The sequence below is a fragment of the Hemiscyllium ocellatum genome, chromosome 43 (genome assembly GCF_020745735.1).
Source record: "Hemiscyllium ocellatum isolate sHemOce1 chromosome 43, sHemOce1.pat.X.cur, whole genome shotgun sequence".
In the NCBI taxonomy this organism is placed as follows: domain Eukaryota; kingdom Metazoa; phylum Chordata; class Chondrichthyes; order Orectolobiformes; family Hemiscylliidae; genus Hemiscyllium; species Hemiscyllium ocellatum.
In genome coordinates, this window is record NC_083443.1 from 12,777,579 (window position 1) to 12,797,545 (window position 19,967).

Here is a 19,967-nt window from a genome sequence, read left to right on the forward strand (position 1 = left end):
TTAATGGTAAATCTTGAGGGGCCTGGATAGGATTAATAGCCAAAGTCTTTTCCCTGGGGTATGGGAGTGCAAAACTATAGGATATAGCTTTAAAGTGAGAGGGGAAAGAGTTAAAAGGGACCTAAGGGGCAACTTTTTCACACACAGGTGGTGTGTGTGTGTGGAATGATCTGCCAGAGGAAGTGATTGAGGCTGGTACAATTATAACATTTAAAAGGCATCCAGATGGGTATATGAATAGGAAAGGTTTACAGGGATATGGGTCAAATGCTGGCAAATGAAACAAGATTTATTTAGGATATCTTGTTAGCATAGACGAGTTGGACCGAAGGGTCTGTTTCCATGCTGTACAATTCTGTGATTCTATGCATGCCTTTAGGGGTCTGTACATTTAGAATTGATTTAATTTCTCAAATATCCTAATTAACTTCTCTGAAACCACTTCAAAGTATTGCTGAAGAGGGAGACAAACTGTCAGATCCTTTAATCACTAGTACAGAGGGAGAATATAAATTTCAAAGCAAGCAACAATTTATCCTGCATAAGAACTGGTATAAGTATAAACATTTACAATTCCTGCCAGTGGCAGGTACGTACAAGACAAAAATCTTCAACACTATGTCTTTCTTTTTAATAATACTTGGATTCTAAACTACTTGAGAGACATTTGTTAAACAATGTGTAATTTTATAATTATGCTTATAAAGAAGTCAAGATCGTCTTTCTTACCACTTTTTTTCTTAACCCTGCATTTTTATATTGCAGTTTGGAGGGAAGCTGATCACTTTTTCCAACCCGAAAGCGTCTCCACCACAGATACAGCAACCTGTTGCGCGTCAAGTGTTTGTCAGTGTGGTTACTACAGAGACAGAGTTTTTGCACCGTTCCAATGAACTCCAGACAGCTCTCCGGTCAGAGGCTTTTGTTCAGTACTGTCAGTCTAAGATTAATACTGCTCCTACAGATTTTGACAAGAACATCTGGAACTTCTTAAAGGTGCATATTACTTTGACAGCTTACTGCATACTAGAGCTTGCCAACAATGCTTTTTATAATTCACAGCTAACTTTGTTCCTCAAGCAAAAGATTAGTTCAAAGTATGAAAGCCATTTTCAGAATATTTTAACTGAACTTTTAGATTTTTTTAAGAGTGTATGCATGCCACAGTGTGGAAACCAACAGGGGAGTAGACAGCCACATATCCAAGCTTTTTGGCTTCCTGTTATTTTGAGGCAGGTTTCTTTTGAGCAATGGCCAGAATATTAATTATTTAACCATTTAAGTGAACAGGAGTCTGCTTTGATTTTTTTCATTGCCCACCATTCCTTGCGTGAAGTGACGCTGTAATTTCAGACAATTACAATGTCTGTCAAATAAATAATGTGGTTAATGCTGCAAAAAAATTGTACTTTTACAGTAGCTTTAATGTAGGAAAAAGTCCCAGAACATAAATGCCTACAAACTAGAAAGAGAATGTCATTTGGCACCTTGAAACTGCTATGCCATTTGATATGATTGTGAGCTGAGCTGATTTCAAATCCAGTTTCCTGGCTACTCCGATGACCTTTGACTCCTTTGTTAGTCAATAACCTATCTACCTCTGCCCTAAAAATATTCAATGACTCTGCCTCCTCCCCTCTTGGAGAGAGTTTCAAAAACTTGAGACCTCTTTGAAAAGAAAGTCCCTCCTCATCTCTCTTAAATAGGGGCTGGGATCTGGTCTCACCTACAAAGGAAAGCACCCTTTCAGCCTCCACCCTGTAGAGTCTCCTCAGGATCTTGTATGTTTGAAGCACATCAGACAGGTGTAACAAATATGGAAATTGTGGAGGAGGAGTTGGCAAAATGGGTCACGAAACCATCAGCAGCAATGCATTTTGAAGATAGTCCTCAATGAGGAGAGACAGAGAATATGGGTGTTTCAGAAGTATGCAATCTAGTCAGGTGAAAACATGAGCATCAGTGATGGAGCGCGGTGGGCTGTAGTGCAGTAGATACTGAAGTAAGAGTTATATAGTTTGAGTCTGCAGGAAATCAGAAGCAAGATTAAAAACTTAAATATAAGATTGCAAACTTTAGCTGGTTTCTGATCATTCATTCCCATTAATGTAAAGTTGCCCTTTGAAACTGATAAATATTTTCAAACAATATTTGAATATGATATTTCTTCTGTGAAAACAACAAAACACTTGTAGAAATGCAGTTTGAGGATTTTTAAAAAATTAGTACACCATTTTTTAAAATGTTAATTGGTAAAGATACAATACTGAAATTTTACCAGATAGGATTTGTTTCTGTCACAGTACCATCAGCGAGAGCTATCTTTGCACTGAATAATTATTTAATGTTTTATAGTTTTACACATTATTTAAATTTAAGATGGATGAGTAATTGAAAACTGTTGCTGAAATTACATACCTATTGTCCTGTGAACTGACAGGGCCTGAGATCTGCTGGTTCTTTGTTAAATGGATAAAACATTTGACAGCAATGTTAATGTGGCTTCCTCGCCATCCAAAATAATTTATGTTTGAAATAATTTTCCAAGGACCAAAAATAAATATTTAGCCCCCAAGTCTATTCCACCATCCAGGTGGTCTAGGCTGGTCTGTGACCTAACTCTATATGTACACCTTTCCTGCCTTTGCAACAGTAGATGCAACTGTTAACAAGCAAATGACTGAAAATAGCCAGATATGCCAAAGAATAGGCACAGCAAAAGCAAAGTCTATCATGACTTTGTAGGAGCAATGAGTTAAAATGTGCTTTCAGAATGTTAATTTACCTGAGTTTTCATTATCAAGGTCACCATTTTGACAGGTTAACTAGCACTACCCCAAAAATGTTGGGAAATATGAATATGGTAAGTCTGTGTTGTGGGCACAACTAAAGCAGAAACCAAATCTGCTCACCTCAGTTTTAAAGTTATGGTAATTGTTGCTCGATTGATTGTTAAGATGTATGTGCGGAGGTAGGCAATTTGGCCCATCAAGTCTCTTCTGCCACTTAGTGAGATCACAGCTGGTCTGATAATCCTAAACACCTTACTCCATAACCCTTGATTCTCTCTCTGACTAAAAATATGTCAACTCATCTCCGAATATACTTAATGACCCAGTCTCTACATCTCTGTGTGATAGAAAATTCCACCGATTCACTTCCCTCTGAGAGGAGAAACCCTTGATGTCAGTCTCTTCTCATAAGAAAATCCCTCCACATCTGCAATCACACTAGTGAATCTTCTCTGGACTGCCTCCAATGTCAGTATGTCTTTCCTTAGATCAGGAGATCAAAACTATTCTGTGTTCCAGAAAAATTGTTCTGCTCTTTTTCAGTCCAAACTACATGGCCACACACGTACCTACATTGAAATTTGCTTGCCAATTCACTTAATTTTTTAAAGTATTAATTCACGAATGTGGGTATCATTTGGCTAAGCCAACATTTATTGTCCATCCATAATTGCCCAGAAGGCAGTTATGAGTCAGTCACATTGTGGTGGATCAGGTGTTGCATGTAAGCCAAACCAGGTAAGGATGGCAGATTTCTTTCCTTGCAGGACATCAGTGAACCTAGTGCGATTTTATGACAATCGACAATGGTCACCATTAGGTCAGCTCTGTTCCAGATTTCTATTAAATTCAAGTTTCACCATTTGCCATGTTGGGATTTGAACCCATGTCTCCAAAACACTGGCCTGGGCTTCTGGATTACTAGCCCTGAGAAATTACCGCTGTGCTACCGGACTTGGAAATTTTCTTGCTTCTTCAAAACTGTTTACAATATTGCTCATCTTTGTACCTTCAGCAAATTTTGACATGAGGCTTTCTGTCTCTTCATTTGTGATGTTGATAAATATAGTGAATATTTATTGACAAAATCCTATGGGGTATCACTAATAGAGTCCTGCCAATTAAAGCACCTGTCCATTTGCCTTGCTATCTGTCTATTTGCACTCAGCTAGTTCTCAACCATGTTTACAATTAGTGTGAATGTACAGATATACAACTTACTGAAGGCTCCTGCTTGTCCTTCTCTGATGATCAAGTTGGTTTTTATTTTACTCCTGCTCCCTCCAATTGTTTTGTCTCTTTGCTCCTGTAGGCACCTGTTGGTATGCTGTTTTGCAGCTCTCAAATCCCTTACCTCTGTAGTTGTTCAACACGAATGTTGTCGAGCAGCTATTTGACCATCTGTGTCAAACACGATCCTATCCTTGCAGTGCAGTCTGAGAATCCTCCTGTCCACCTCAGGAGCACAAAGGCAATCCCATCAGTTCCCCAGAAAACAGCTCACTTGGCACAAACCAAGGATCTCCTTAATCCGTGTAGCATAGGACCATTTTGGCAGTGCATTTATCTCTCAAAAGCTCTCTAATTAAATGGTTCAATGTCAATCGTGTTAATGAGGGTGAAACAGTTCTGTACTAATGCAGATTAATACTTGCCTCCATCCAGGTAAACTTTGAACAAGATCCTCGGACAAAATACTTGAATTTGCTTGGCTACAGTAAGGAAGGATTGGATAAGCAGGTAAACACGCTATGACTTGGGAAAGTCTAACTGTAGATGGTATTAACAGAGCACTGAATTTACTTGGTGAGGTTTGAATCTATAAGTATGGTTACACATTGGCATTGGAGTAAGTGAGCTGAAGCTGGTTGCTAATATGTCATACATTTGCATTGAACCACGGAAAGTCAGTTCAAGCAATGACTTGTTAGATCATGTTAATTTTTTTTTAAATTAAAGAAAATGAATTTCTTTTAGCAATGAGCTGATTGATTTTCTGTGATGATGTAAACTTGAGTTTCTTTGAAAGTGTTTTCTTTATTCTGTAAATACGTTGAATTTCCTTGTCCATTTTGTCTTGTCCACATTGTCGTCCTACCCCTTTCTGTTACTGTCTCCTGTTCTTGCACACTCCCTTAGTTTTGTTTGGACGTGCTCTTGCTTGTTTGCTCAGGCTAACCTTTCACCCACTTTATTCCATATTTTGCTCTCTCATTTGCATGCTTTCTCCTCTCCTATCTATCTGAATGATCTGTAACTATTTTATGATTTATTCTCTGATTTTTCTTTCTTTCTGAATGTTGTCAGTTGTGGTCACCGCATTAAATTATCGCTTTCAGATCGCCTCGGCTCTAGGTAACAGTGCACGATTGAAAAGTCTAGAAGTGGAAGCTAATGAACGAGTACAGAAGACGCCAGGTGTCTCTAGTCAGGTACTTGCTGTTCAGTTATAATTGTTCCCAAACTTCGTTGGCCTTGGCACTTTTCCCGGTACACATGCATTTGTATGTTTTTCCAGGTCCAGTAGTAGTAATACCATGCTTAGACAGACAACTTATTTAGTCGCATTTAAGAAAAGCTGAATTGTGAATTAATAATATAGAAGTTCAAATTGCAGTAGAATCTGAAGTCCAGGCATTTACTCTGATCTTCAAGCAAGCTGTGGACAGTTACTAATACTGACTGTAAACTTTCATATTAACAAGAGTAGGCCATTCAGTTCTTTGAATCTGCTCTACTATTATGATAGATTATGATACATGGAATTGAGGTTCAGATTAATTTAGCACCGATCCATTCCTTTGGTATGCAAGTACCTAGATAGATGTTGATGCCCATCTGCAAATTTTAATGGTCCAGAATCCATAGCCTCCTTTGAGCAGAGTATTTCTGATTTCTACACTTTGGAAAACAGCTTCCTGAGTTCACTTAAATAGTCTAATTGTGTTTGAGATTTATTTAACTTTAAATATTGCAGATAGATAGAATGTCTTAACTCATAAGGTTACAAGCCACATTTATGCAACCAGTCCTCATCATGTGACCTTTAAGCTCTGGTATCATGCTGATGAATCTATGCTGTACCCTTTAAGGCCTATATATATATAGATAGAAAGAAACTGTTCCCATTGCCTGAAGGGATATGAGCCAGAAGACATTCACTTAAGGCGGGTGTTAAAAGAACAAGAGATGACATGAAATTATGCTGCTTTACACAGTGAATTGTTGGCATCTGGAATGTTCAACCTGCGCAACTGATGGAATCAGATTTAACTGCGGTTTTCAAAAGGGAATGTAAGAGGATTAAGAGTGGGCCATTCAGCCCCTACACCCTGATCTGCCATTCTAGACCATGGCTGATCCTCAACCTCAATGTCAAATGAATGAGTTTTGCAACCTTCTAGCGTAAAGAATTCTAAAAAGTCTCAACCCTCTGACAGAAGAAATTATTCTTTAATCTCAGCCTTAGATAGTCTGCCCATTGTTCTGAGACCTGTGACCCTAATTTTACATCTGTCTCCATCTCATTGGGAATTTGATAATTATCAGAAGAGAAAATAATTCAGAGCTAATGGGAAAAGGCAGGAAAGTGGAACTAGCTGAGTAGCTCTTAGAGAGAGCAGGTCCTGATATGATGGTTTCCTGTGTTGCAGCCATTCATGATTTTAGAGTACAACATTACTTTTTGTAAATGTGCATTAACCTTTAGTGAGGCTGGATGGCATACTCCTGTTTCTGCTGGTCTTTAAATTTTATCTTCGATTGCCAATCCAAGCTTGGATTGAACTAGATTTACATGTCGAAAAGATGATGAGCTTGGTGAAGTGGAAATAGAATTGGACAAACATTGCTGAACATAAATGAGATTCTTTAAAAAGAAAGATTGCAAGGTATACCTTTTTTAAGTTACAGAATACCATGGGTCAGTTAAATCTATAAGCAAAACTAAAGAAGCAGATATGACTACAGAAATGGGAATATAAAGAATGTAGTGTGGAAAGAGGCAGTATGAACAAACCTTCTACCCAAGATTCTATTTGTCAAAGTCAATCCAAGTTTGGATTGTTATGCAGTGGTTGATGGTTGCCAGCAGATGGGGCAATAGGAGCACTCCAGCATGGGATGAGGTGAAATGTGCACTGGTATTGAAACTCCATCATTAGGTTTGGCAAGTAGATAGTTAGAATGTCAAAAAAGCTGAAGTCATAAGGGTGAAAGATTTAAAGCAGATTGCTATAAGTATTTGTAGATCTACAGTGATGTTGATAATGCCAAGATTCTAATTATAGGCTAGATTTAAAAAAGGAAGTTCAGCTGCTGGCATGTAGTTTTATCTCATTGAATGCAGGGTGCAAAAACACACTTTTGATTACAAATGAGCATTGCATTATCAATGTGATTTAAATAGCATTAATGCGTAAACTGCAATTTCCAAAATCTTTCAAAAACAACATGCATAGTTCTTTGTAACCTAGTCAGTCCTAAGTAGTCCTAATGTTGAGATCAAAAAATGAGTACTGTTTATAACTTTGTTCAGTGGAGTGTGGATGCTTCTGTCCTCAAAGGTGGTGATTTTTGAATTTTTTGTTTCCCTGCTTTTCCAGAGTTCGAGCTCTGAGGAGTCTGTAGCTGCAGGGGATGCCTCGACAACTTCTGACTTCTTTGACAATATTCCAGGGGAAAGACCTCTCTTTGAAATCCCTGTCACAGGAGGTAAATAGTGGATGGTTCTTGGGCAATGCGTTTTGAAAAGGGTCAATAACATGAGCAGCTGCAGCAAGCTTCAAGATGCATGCACTGCTGGTGCTGCTGACACAGTGTCATACTGAAACAGTGTTCCTGTGAGCGTGTTAGTTGCACCTGATGGTAGCATTTACTGTGTTTACAGGCTTTTGATTTGAGCTGTAGAAATCCAAGATGCACTCCAGAAATTCATCAAGGTGCCTTTAGCATCTTCCAAGTACACAACTATTGTCATTTATAATGACAAGGGCAATGGTTAATAGCTCCACTTGCAAGCCACTCACCATCCTGACTTGGAAATATATTGTCACACTTCCAGCATTGCTGAGTCAAATTCCAGGCACTCCCACCCTAACACATTGTCAGTGCACCAACGTCAAATGGAAATCAGTGGTTCACCAAGACAGCTCGCTATCACCATCTTGAGGGCAATTAGAGATGAGCAATAAACGCTTGTGTAGCCAACGAAGCCCACATCTGACTAATTAATTTTTTTTTAAAAAAACTCTCAAGATCTGCTCTTGATGTTCCCATTTGCAAGTGTCTGTCTCGAGTGGTCAATCAAGAGCTCTTTCATGACTTCAGTAGTTGTCCAGACCACTCCTCTCTGATGATCTCAGTGAACCTCTCCGGTTCCTGATGTTCATTAAGCTGATTCTTACACTACCTTTAGGATGTCACACACACGTTTATCCAATTCCTTTTCATCTGCGATCATTGCCAGACAATTGCATTTGCCTTTGCTGATGCACATCTTTCTCCCTGTGGCTTCAGTCAGTTTTTGCAGTGTTCATAACCTCAACCTTTGAGTAGAACAAGCAACTTCAGAACCTGTTATCCAAGGTCACCTTAACAGATAAATAGTTTCAATTCTTATCTTGCCACTGGTCACAATTGCAGAATAACAAGCGCTTAAATGCATTTGAAGCAGAAAAACATAACTTTTTGACCCTTGTCCACAAAGTAGCAATTGTAAAGCTATTCATTGGATATTTCTTCAGTCATTGTTACCTTCATCTCATCAACCACCCTTGATCTATCACTTGCTCACAGGATTGTCATGAGCCATCTGCAGTTGTGTACAGGTCCGAAGCCAACAGAAATCACTAATTAAATTTACTAAGACTAAAAACTGATAAAACCAAGGGGGGAAAGTATTTAAAATATATATAAAAGTAAGAATTGGGCTGCTCTTACAGTAACCATAGGAAATTGGAACAGGAGTAGGCTGTTTGGCCCCTCCAGCCTGTCTCATCATTCAATAGGATTGTAGGCATCCACTTTCCTGCCTTTTCCCACAATCCTTGATTCCCCTACTGATCAAGAATCTATCTCAGCCTTAAATATTAAAAAAGGACTTTGTCCCCACAGCTCTCTGTGGCACTCAACCCTCAGAGTAGAAATTCCTTCTCATCTCCATCTTAAATTGGCACTCCTTGATCCTGAGGTTATGCCCTCTGGACATAGACTCTCCCATGACGAATAACATTCTCTCACTAGTTACTCTGTCATGGCTCTTAATCCTATTTGTTTTAATGAGATCACTTCTTCTCGTCCTAAATAACCTTTGCTCATGAGACAACCCATCCATACATGGGATTATCCTACTGAAGCTTCTCTGAACAGCCTCCAATTAAATAATATTTCCCTTTCACTAAGGGGACCAAAACTCCTCACAAGACTCCATAAGTGGTTTCGCCAGCGCATTGTAGAGTTCCTTACTCTCATAACTGATCGAATGGCAGAACAGACTAGATGGGCTACATAGTCTAATTCTGCTCCTATGTCTTATTGCCAAACCCTTTGAAAGAAGGGCCAACATTCCATTAACTGCAGCCCTGTGTGCTAAATTTCCAATTTTTGTGCAGAAATACCCCCAAATCCCTTTATGTTGCAGGTTTTCTCTATTTAAATAATGTTCTGATCTTTGTTCTTCCTTCTAAAATGGACAAGTTCACATTTCCCCACGTTGCCAACTTTTTGCCCACTTACGTAAACTGTTAATATTTCTCTATAACTGATTTGTATCCCTCCTACAACCAATCTTTCCACCTATTTTGTGTCATCTAGAAACATGGCTGCAGTGTGCTTGCTTCCTTTCTCCAAGTAATTAATATATATCACAGACAGTTGCAGTCTTGGTACTGATCCCTGTGGAACCCCACCGGTCACAGACTGTCGATGCAAAAAAAAAGCTCTTTTTCACACTCAGTTTCCTGCCCATGAGCCAATTCCCTAACTATGGCAATATACTACTCCCAACTTTGTGGGCTCTTATGACCTAAGCTTTAGTGAAGTATCTTGATGAATGCCTTCTGGAAGTCCAAGTACAGCACATCTACTGGTTCCCCTCTATCCGCTCTGGTTGGGACTACCTTGGAAAGCTCTAAGAATTGAGTCACACCCAATTTTCCTTTTGTGAAACCATGCTGACTCTGCTTGATTAGATTATGATTTTCTCAACATTCTATTATTATTTATTTAATAATTGATTTCAGTACTTTTCCAATAATAGATCTGAGGCTAATCTGCTTACCTAGGAGGAAGACTGCCGATGCTGGAGATCAGAGCTGAAGATGTGTTGCTCGAAAAGCGCAGCAGGTCAGACAGCCCTTCCTGAAGAAGGGCTCATGCCCGAAACGTCGATTTTCCTGCTCCTTGGATGCTGCCTGACCTGCTGCACTTTTCCAGCAACACATTTTCAGCCCCAATCTGCTTACCTGTCTATTGCCTCTCTTTTTGAACAGAGATGTCACATTGGCAATTTTCCAGTCCTTTGATACTTCCTGACTGCCAGAACTCTGGCTTATTTTGTCTGCTTCCCCATCTCTCTTATTTGTGTTGTTGATACTAATTCTAACAACCCAGCTACTGAGCTGGTTGAGATTGCCTGAGGGAACACGTGCCATCAGAAGTTAACTTGTAACTGTTCTTTGGTAACAGCTGCATTTAGGTTTTGAATAGAGTACTCATTCTGGTAATTTCTAGCAAATTATAATGTTGCTGTTGAACTGATGGAGGGACAATCAATACTAGACTTAATCATTTAATTTTCCTAGCCCCTATGTCCAAATCCCTTTCTCAATGATTCTTTGATACCTTGGTATCATGTTTGTCTGAGCTGAACTTTCTATGTCTCTTCCACCTGCCCTGACCATTGTGCATTCACAAGTGAAAACCATGCCCATGGCTTTGTCAGTTCCCCTCCAATGCTCTCCTAGTTTGGTTTCCTGTCCTCCACACTGTGTAAGCTTTAGCACTTTCAAAACTCTGCTACTGGTATCCTATCTTACAACAAGTCTCTCCAGCCTCTCCTCCTCTCTTCACTGATTGCATTAGTTCCTAATCTTGTCATTTGATGTTTGAGATCATCCATCCAGGTGAGTTAATCTCTTCATGACCTTGCTCTTCTCTACAGTGATGTAACCATTCCTCTCCAGCTCTCTGCTCTCTTATGCGCCCATTCTCTCCCCCCACTGACGTTCTTTCAGCTGCCAGCTCTAACCCTGCTGCCTCTCTAATTCCTCCACTTCATTTAAGATCTCTGTTAACACAAAACTCTTCATTCAAATCTTTGATCTCTTTTTTTTTTAGATATTTTTATTAGAAATTTAACGTTTTAACAAATTTACAAAAATAAACAAAACTCTCAAGTACAAACATTAATATAAAAATAAATCTTAAATATACAATAATCAAAATTTAACAAAAGAAAAATACCGAAAGAGAAAAAACAAAACTCAATTAACTACTAATCTAACCTACAATTAGCCAGAGTGTATAATTGAGTCACTTACATCTTTCAAATAAGAGAAAATGAGAGAAAAAAAAAGAGGTGGGGGGAAAAAAAAACCCCGACGATTAACATAGAAGTTGGATATTAAAATACTTGCTCGGAATGTGTTAACATCATATATAACAAAACCCATATTCGTATGGGATTCCTCTCCCAAGGGGCCCCAGACCAGCCGTGTTTGTAATCTCAATTAAATAAAAGCCCTTGTTAGGATAGCCAAAATATCTATGTAAAAGGGTTGCCATGTTTTATAAAAAATAATTCAGTCTTTCGGTGCACCATATTTATGAGGAAGTCAAGGGGAATACATTCCATGATTAATCTGTGCCAATTTGAAAATCCAGGGGAGCCTTCAGCCACCCAGTTTACCAAAATATTTTTCCTTATATGGAAAGAGAGAACAGAAAATAATCTCTTCCTATGTGACATTCCAGGTGCACCACTTAACCGACTGATCAACCATAATCATCCGGGTAAATCCGAGACCCCCCGAGAGGGGAAACCTTATCTAAAACATCCCGAGCAAAGAGCATATAGAATTTACAAAAATAAAGGTTCTCTAATACACTCATAACAGTATGATAAAAAGGAAACTATTTTTAAATAATAAAAAAAACATATTTGAATGGAGATTATCCCCCTTGTTCCCAGGGGGTATCACTTCTTTTCCAACGGTCCATCATATCCTCTCCCAACCAGCGCCCCACCCTTGACCCAGGCACTCCTTCATAAGATGAGGAGGATTCAAATATAATACAGAGCTAGAGTTAACCCCCACCCCCACCCACACCTGAGTATATTTGGCAGTATCAATACCATATATAAACATATATAACTATAAAGTTACAACTTCAACAAATTATAATTAAATATAATAATATAAAATAGCAAAGGAAAGTAACCCCGCTCCCAGAGGCAAAAATAAAATAGAATAAGGTAACCACCTCTCCCCACCAACATTAACTAAACCCCCCGGTTTATATATATACATATATACACATACATGCATACACATATATATGTACATATACACATACATACATATAATAATAAAATAATAAAAAACCCTAAGGAGGGGGGAGAAAATCGCTAAATGGAGAGCAAATAAAGATTTCCCTCTCGCGCCCCCCTCCCCCAGATAATAATAAACAGCAAGATAGGAAAAAGAAAAAAAAGAGGGGGAATATAAATCTGAGTGGGGGAAAGGCAAGCCAACATACATTGTCTCTTACGATTTATTTAAGAGAGTCCAAAAATTCCTTAGCCTTTTCTGGAGATCTGAAATTATACCCGGATCCTTCGTGGTTAAAACATAGCGTCGCTGGGTAGCGTAAGGTGTATTGAATATTTAAGTCCCTTAGACACTTCTTCACCTCATCGAACGCCTTCCTCCTTCGAGCCAGAGCCGGGGAGAAGTCCTGAAATAACATGATCTTGGATCCTTTATAGATCATGGCTTTAGGATCTTTTCCAAGATTTCTAGAGGCATCTAGGAGTATCTGCCTCTCCCTATAGCTCTGCAGCCGGAACAGGACCGGGCGTGGGCGCTGGTTCGAGCCAGGCCCGTGTATTGCGACCCGGTAGGCCCATTCTACCCACACCTGGCCTGATCCAGCCTCCAGATCCAAAAATTGTGGCAACCACTGTTCCAGGAATGCTATGAGCTGGCCTTTCTCTTCCCGTTCGGGAAGGCCCAGCAAACGAATATTTTTTCGGTGACCTCGATTATCGAGGTCGTCGATGTAATTCTCTAAGGTCCGGACTCGCTGCTTGAGAGTCCGGACCTGATCCGCGGCTGATTGAGCTGCAGTCTCGGAGGTAGCGGCCTTTAACTCCGCCCCTCCGAGTCGGCACTCGAGTTCCTGGATGTCTCGGCCATGCTTCTGCAGCTCGGCCGAGAGTGATTCCCAGCGATGTCGGGACTCTTCGATGAACACGTCAATCTTCGCATCCAGCTTGGTAATCATCTCCACAAGGCTCGTTATTGTCGGTAAGTCCCCCGGGGCGGCCATGGACGCCTCAGCTGCAGCTGGAGAGGGTGGGAGAGGGATTCCTGCTTGCTGAGAGCTGTGGGCTCTCCTCCCTTTAGTCATTTTTCCTAAGAGATTAGATTATTTAAATTTAATACTAACACTACCAAACAACTAATTATATTAAATAAAAGCTGTTTTAGATGATTTGGTGAGTGTGGTGGGGGTGGGAGATCCACTTTGCCCAAGTCTTGGAAGGAGCACTGTAGACTCAGACTTGCTGAGTCGCCGCCGTCTTGAATCCCCCAAATCTTTGATCTCTTAATGCTCCACCTTTTAGTTCAGAATTTTCTCATGCCTCTGAAGATTCTTGAGATGGTATATAAATGCTGGTTACCACTTCCTGAAAATTAAAAGTTGAAGGCATGTATGGAGCTTAGTTATGAACCAACAAGGTCATGTTATCTCTTTATTGTTTTTAACTGTAACTCAGTAATAGATCTACTTACTGAAGGATTCTTGTATCTATTTCAGATACTGAGGGGTTGATCAGCCAAGCCTTGCTAATAGGGAACTTTGAAGGTGCTGTTGAACTGTGTCTAAAAGATGACCATTTCGCTGATGCCATCATTCTCGCTATAGCTGGGGGAGAAGAGCTTCTTGCTCAAACACAGAACCGATATTTTGCAAAAAGGAAGACAAAAATTTCACGGGTAAATGCTGTTTCAGTCTGCAGAGCAATATATAGCTTTATTCACCCTAAAATGTAAAGCAACAGCATTAGAGTATTCAACACTGTTCACAAAGTGAGCATCAGGGAAGATGGGACATGGATTGAAACTGTTTTCAGAATTAAACAGTTCAAATATGTCACTAGGAATAAGGGATGGTGTTTTTAGGAGGCAGGATGGGAGGAGGTGTAGTTCTCTGGGGAGCATCTTGGGGCAGTGACATATTTTAATTGTTTAATTCTGGGAATAGTTTCAATCCATCTCCCATTAATGGGACCAATATCTATTCCATTTGGTAACCTCCTTAATGTAATGAATTGAGGCAACCGTGTCAACTTGGTTATCTCACTGAGTTCACTATAAAAGTTTGTACAACTGGAAAATGTCAAACCTAGGGATTGGTAGAGGGAAAACCTTGTATACGGGCAGGATTACAAGTCGATTCGTTGTGTAAAGTCTATATTGTCCCTGACCTTGTACTACTCGTTATCTGGTCTACACAGTGCCTGAATTGGAAGTGCAATATGTCACAACTGCATAGTTGTTATTACTCTGCTTGCACTCCTGTACTTCACAATATGGTTGGAACATCAGTGGAGGAATCATAAATCAATAATGTTATCAACATTGTACCATCTATTGTAACTGCTACCATGATTGATTTTAAATGTTTTCACCTCCTTGATTGGATAGAGAAGTGCAATGATTGGAACACTTTTTATAGTATAGAGGTATGTATGTAAGCTAAGCAAGGACCACAGTTTTTCAGGGTGTTAAAGTGTGTTTAACTTTACCTTTAAACTTTGACATTCAATTTGAATGCAAACAGAGCATATTGTTTTGTACATCAGTCACTCTGTTACACAAATTGATTTCTTTTAATCATTGGACTTGTCTAAAGCATTGTTTCTTTCACATTTAAACAGCTTTCAAAAGCTTCTATAAGTGATAGTATCCATTTAATTGAAGGCATTGCAATCTAAGCAAACTGGTGGGAATGCAATTTTAAACCATTCCAGTACAATTCCACAGGTTGCCATGCTTGCATCATTTGCACAATTTGTCCAATACTGAATATTATAAATCTCCTGTTACAGCTCGTGTCCTCTGTAGTCACCCACAACTGGAGGGATATTGTTGAATCCTGTGACTTAGATAATTGGAAAGAAGCTTTGGCTGCTCTCTTAACTTACGCCAAACCTGAGGTGTTCCCTTTACTATGTGGTAGGTTTGCTACTTCACTTCTTCTATATAATTTATCTCTAGACTTTTTTTCAATCCTTATGCTTTGAGGGATTTCTTTGTAATTTGCAAATGGTTCTACGGATCTAGGCATGCCATTGTCGAGCTGACCAGTGGTTTATGTGATTATCGTTGACAGGCATGTGCAGGTAATTTGAACACAGTCATGGTTGGGACAAACGCTCACCTGAAATACCTTAAAAAAACCCTCTGGTTAGCGTTTGAGTGCAGGGACCCTGAATGATTTGTCCCTTTGCTTACGCAGCACAAAAGTCAACCATTTATGAACAGCATGCAGTCGAAGTAGAAAGTTGAACCTGGGATCATCTTGGCTTCTGTAAGACTCCACTAGTCCCAAGATCTATCAATATATCACCGTGCCATTGTATTTTGTGATTCATGAGGGACATGCATAAGGTGAACAGCTCAGATCTTTTCTCCAGGATAGGGAGGGGGTCGAACACTAGAGGGCGCAGGTTTAAGGTAAGAGGGGAAAGATATAAAAGGGAGCTGAGGGACATGGATAAAATAAATAGACAAAGTTTTTTCCCTGGTGAGGGGGAGTCCAGAACTAGAGGGCATAGGTTAAGGGTGAGAGTGGAAAGATGGCACGGTGGCACAGTGGTTAGCAATGCTGCCTCACAGCACTAGAGACCCGGGTTCAATTGCTGCTTCAAGCAGCTCTGTGGAGTTTGCACATTCTCCCCGTGTCTGCATGGGTTTCCTCCGGGTGCTCTGGTTTCCTCCCACAGTCCAAAAATATGCAGGTTAGGTGAATTGGCCATGCTAAATTGCCCATAGTGTCAGGTGAAGGGGTAAATGTAGGGGGATGGGTTTGGGTGGGTTGCTCTTCTGAGGGTCGGTGTTGACTTATTGGGCCGAAGGGCCTGTTTCCACACAGTAAGTGATCTAATCTAATCTAAGCTAGTCCAATCTAAACTTCCATTCACACGGTGCAGGGGTTGCAGCAGAATACATTCCAGTTGTCAGTCGACAGAGTTTAGTCATCGATGGCTATACACTTTGGAAGCAATGTATTTGAGCGATTTGTTTTTGTGCAATAAAATCACTAGTGCTACTTCCAGTGCAGTCCAGGTTTGGAAAGACCAAAATCCAATTGGTGTGCTTAGTGTTTTTTTTTTAAACAGTTCAAGTGGACATAGTGCAAACATTTTACTTTATTTAAATGTCAGTGACAGCACCCAGTATAGTCCTGTGTGTTTTGTTCCAGGTTAGAGGTTGAACTAATGCTTCAGCAAATAGCATCTTGGTTCAAGTAACTTTCTTCATTCTTTAACAGTGTCAGCCTATTGAGAATTTACAGCAAAATATTCAAGAAAAGCTCAGAGTTTTTTAAAATTTATTCAATTGTAATGCAAGCCTTTCTGATTTGTAGAATGTTTTGTTTCCTTATTTTTAAAAGGGTTTAAAGGTAAATATGGTTTAGTTTTGGCTCCGAGTATCAGAAAAAAAGTGACTTGGCCAAAAACCCTTCATGTCACATCACTAACTGATGTTCAATCCTTTGGGTCCTCTCTTTCTTAGATACCCTAGGGTCCCGTCTAGAAATGGAGAATGAGGGAAAGCTATGCATACAGGCGTGTCTTTGCTACATCTGCTCCGGAAATGTTGAGAAACTGGTAGAATGTTGGGTTAAAACTCATGAAAGCTCGACTCCACTTGCACTCGAGGTAGGAACCGCTAGTTCAGATCTCTCTGCATTGCAGTGTTGATGTGCCCACATACATTGTTAGTTCTAAAGTTATATCCAATGTGGATCATACACGCTTGGATTTAGTTGAATTTAAAACACACATCTGTCTGAAATCAGATTTTTGTGTATTTGATTTAATATCCTCTATCTGAGGGGCTGCATGTTCCACTGGAGGCATCCTGGTATTCACTCCACTTTCTTTCCATCATTGCTCCCCACACATCCCCTTCCTCCCTCTTTCAATTGGTACTTTCTCCTGCCTGACCTTTTGCATTGCTAGCCTTGTTGCAAGCATTAATGTTCTCTTTCTCACTTGCGCTCTCACTTTCTGTCTTGTGAATGTGTTTCAGAGAAGTGTCACTGGATTTGGCCTCCGTTCCTGCCACGTGCTGAGTTTTTCCAACATTTCTGTTTTATTTGTATCTCTGCCTATTTCTGCCACCTGTGGAACTGCTCCAGGATATGAGCTTATTGTTACATGGTTCTAACATGGAAATCTGCCTCTTGATCAATGCTAAATTACATGCCTCTCATCAATGAATGAAGAATGGCTAAAATGGAACTGTTAGGTTAGATTATGGTACGTAAGTTGAAACTGAACATTGAGGGATTTTCTGTCCGAAGTTGGTAGCAAATCGGTATTGAATAGGTTTATTGGTGATATAGGATGTGAAAGGGTTCAGTTTCCTGAAACAAATGTCGTCTTTCAATCTGAGCACAAAACCCGAAGTGAATGCAATAAGATCTTGCTTTGTAATGTTTGAACGATAACTGATAAAGGACCCTCATCCAAAGTCCTCATTTAACAGGGGAAAGATTCAAAAACTGCCAAATTCCACACTTGACTTGGAATTGTCTTGTGCTGTCATAGTGTCTAAACTTGCAATTCCTATTCCCAGCACTACTGAATGTGTACCTATCTGTACCCAATGGCCTGTTGTGATTTAAGAAGTCCATACATGACCATCTCTCAAGGACAAGTAGAAATATGTGACAAATGCTGCACTTACCAATGACACCCATGTTCGTGAAATTAATGTTGACAAAAACTGTTACTGGTGAACAGCTTACAGGTTTCTATCATGAGTTGTGTTCTTCTCATCAGGACCTTGTGGAAAAGATTATGATCTTACAAAAAGCAATTGAGTTACTCCAGGGCACAAACATGGCTGCAGAGGGCCCAGTCTTTGCAAAGAAACTCACACAGTATGCCAGCTTACTGGCCGCACAAGGAAGTTTGGAAGCAGCAATGAGCTACCTCCCGACAACCTCAAATCAGGTTCGACTTTGCATTACTTTTTTGGATTTGTCATTATCTATAAAAATATAGTGTGACTGTCTATATAGTTACCCAATTCTCTGTAGGCTTCAGCTTAATGGAGAAGCAAAACCTAGCAGATCAGTATGAAGTACAAAAGGAAAAGAGAAAATCTAATTGATTTTTTTTAAGTTGATTGATACCAGTGTTTAGTTAGAGAGAAACTATTCCTTCTGTTGGGAGGCTTCAGAACAATAGAGGAAACTTTGAGCAAATCTGTTCATGGCTTTTATTAGGAAGCACTTCTTTACATACAGCAGTGGAAATCTGAAATCAAAACAACAGGAGGTGCTAGAGAAACTCAGCAGAGCAGGCAGTATCCGTAGGGAGAGAAACAAAATTTAACATTGAGTCTTTTATGATTTCTTCACTGAAGAAGACTCACAACACTTGAAACATTAACGTTGTTTCTCCCTCCCAGATGCTACTGGACTTGAGTTTCTCCAACACTTCGTTTTTGTTTCAGAAATCCAGCATTCAACCTTACTTAGCTTCTATTATAGTGGAAATTGATAATGTTTTATTGACTAAAGATGCTAAGAGTTATGGAACCAAGCTAAGTAAATGAGTTCAGAAATAGAGCAGCCGTAATCTAATCGTAGGGAATCAAGCTATTCTACTCCTATTCCTGTAATTTTTTTTAACTGGACCTGTTTTAAGGATTAGTTTCAAAGGATTGACCCATGTTTATCCCCTTTTATTTCCCAAGATAAATCAATATCTCACCATGCCTGTCTATTTTATGATTGGGATGTAATGAAGTTCCATTCACACGGTGCTGGGGTTGCAGAAGAATTCATTCCAGTTGTCGATGGCTATACACTTTGGAAGCAATGTGTTTGAGCAAAAACTTTTTTTACTATGCAATACCAATTACACTTGTTAACCCAATCCGGGTTTGGAAGGACCAAAATCTGTAATTGGTGTGCTTAATTTTTGTTTTAGCAGTTCAAGTAGACACAGTGCAAACATTTTATTTTCTTTAAATATCAGTGACAGCACCCAATATCATCCTGTGTGTTTTGTTCCAGGTTAAAGGTTGAACTAATGCCTCGGCAAATAGCCTCTTGGTTCAAGTTACTTTCATCATTCTTTAGTAGTGTCAGCCTACTGAGAATTTGCAGCAAAATATTCAAGAAAAGCTCAGAGTTTCTTAAATCTATTCAATTGTAATGCAAGCCTTTCTGATTTGTAGAATGTTTTGTTTCCTTATTTTTAAAAGGGCTCAAAAATAAACTTGATTTAATTTTGGCTCCAATTAGAAAAAAGTGACTTGGCCAAAAACAATTACTTTCACGTTGCTAACTCGTGTTGAATTTTGAGGTCCTCCCTTTCTCAGATATTCTAGGATCCCATCTAGAAACGGAGAATGTATCGTCAGACTGGCTTTGAAACAACCAACGTTAAGATATATTTGTCCCTGGAATATTTCATTTCTCTTCTCCCACACAAATGATGAACATGCAGTCTATAAATACACAAACACATTTCTAATTCCGGTGTCAGGTTAACCAAGATTTAATTGCTGTTTCATGAGGGTTCTGTAGGATTTGGTAAGAGATGGCAATATGATGTCAGATCCAAAACACCAACCATAAATAACTTTTGCCTGTTTAACTATATACAGTCTATGAACTGTGACAGCAATTGTGCGCCTTCTC

General features: G+C 39.5%; 1 protein-coding gene across 1 annotated transcript in view; it reads left to right on the top strand.

The window, feature by feature from the left end:
• sec31b (SEC31 homolog B, COPII coat complex component) overlaps window positions 1–19,967 on the top strand; it is an 87,556-nt gene that overhangs the window by 34,812 nt on the left and 32,777 nt on the right. Inside the window, exons 11-18 of the mRNA XM_060854430.1 lie at window positions 766–996; window positions 4,458–4,532; window positions 5,132–5,224; window positions 7,397–7,505; window positions 13,836–14,014; window positions 15,130–15,256; window positions 16,820–16,965; window positions 18,094–18,267. Coding sequence (XP_060710413.1) covers window positions 766–996; window positions 4,458–4,532; window positions 5,132–5,224; window positions 7,397–7,505; window positions 13,836–14,014; window positions 15,130–15,256; window positions 16,820–16,965; window positions 18,094–18,267 — 1,134 coding nt within the window. The remainder of the gene's footprint in view (window positions 1–765; window positions 997–4,457; window positions 4,533–5,131; window positions 5,225–7,396; window positions 7,506–13,835; window positions 14,015–15,129; window positions 15,257–16,819; window positions 16,966–18,093; window positions 18,268–19,967) is intronic.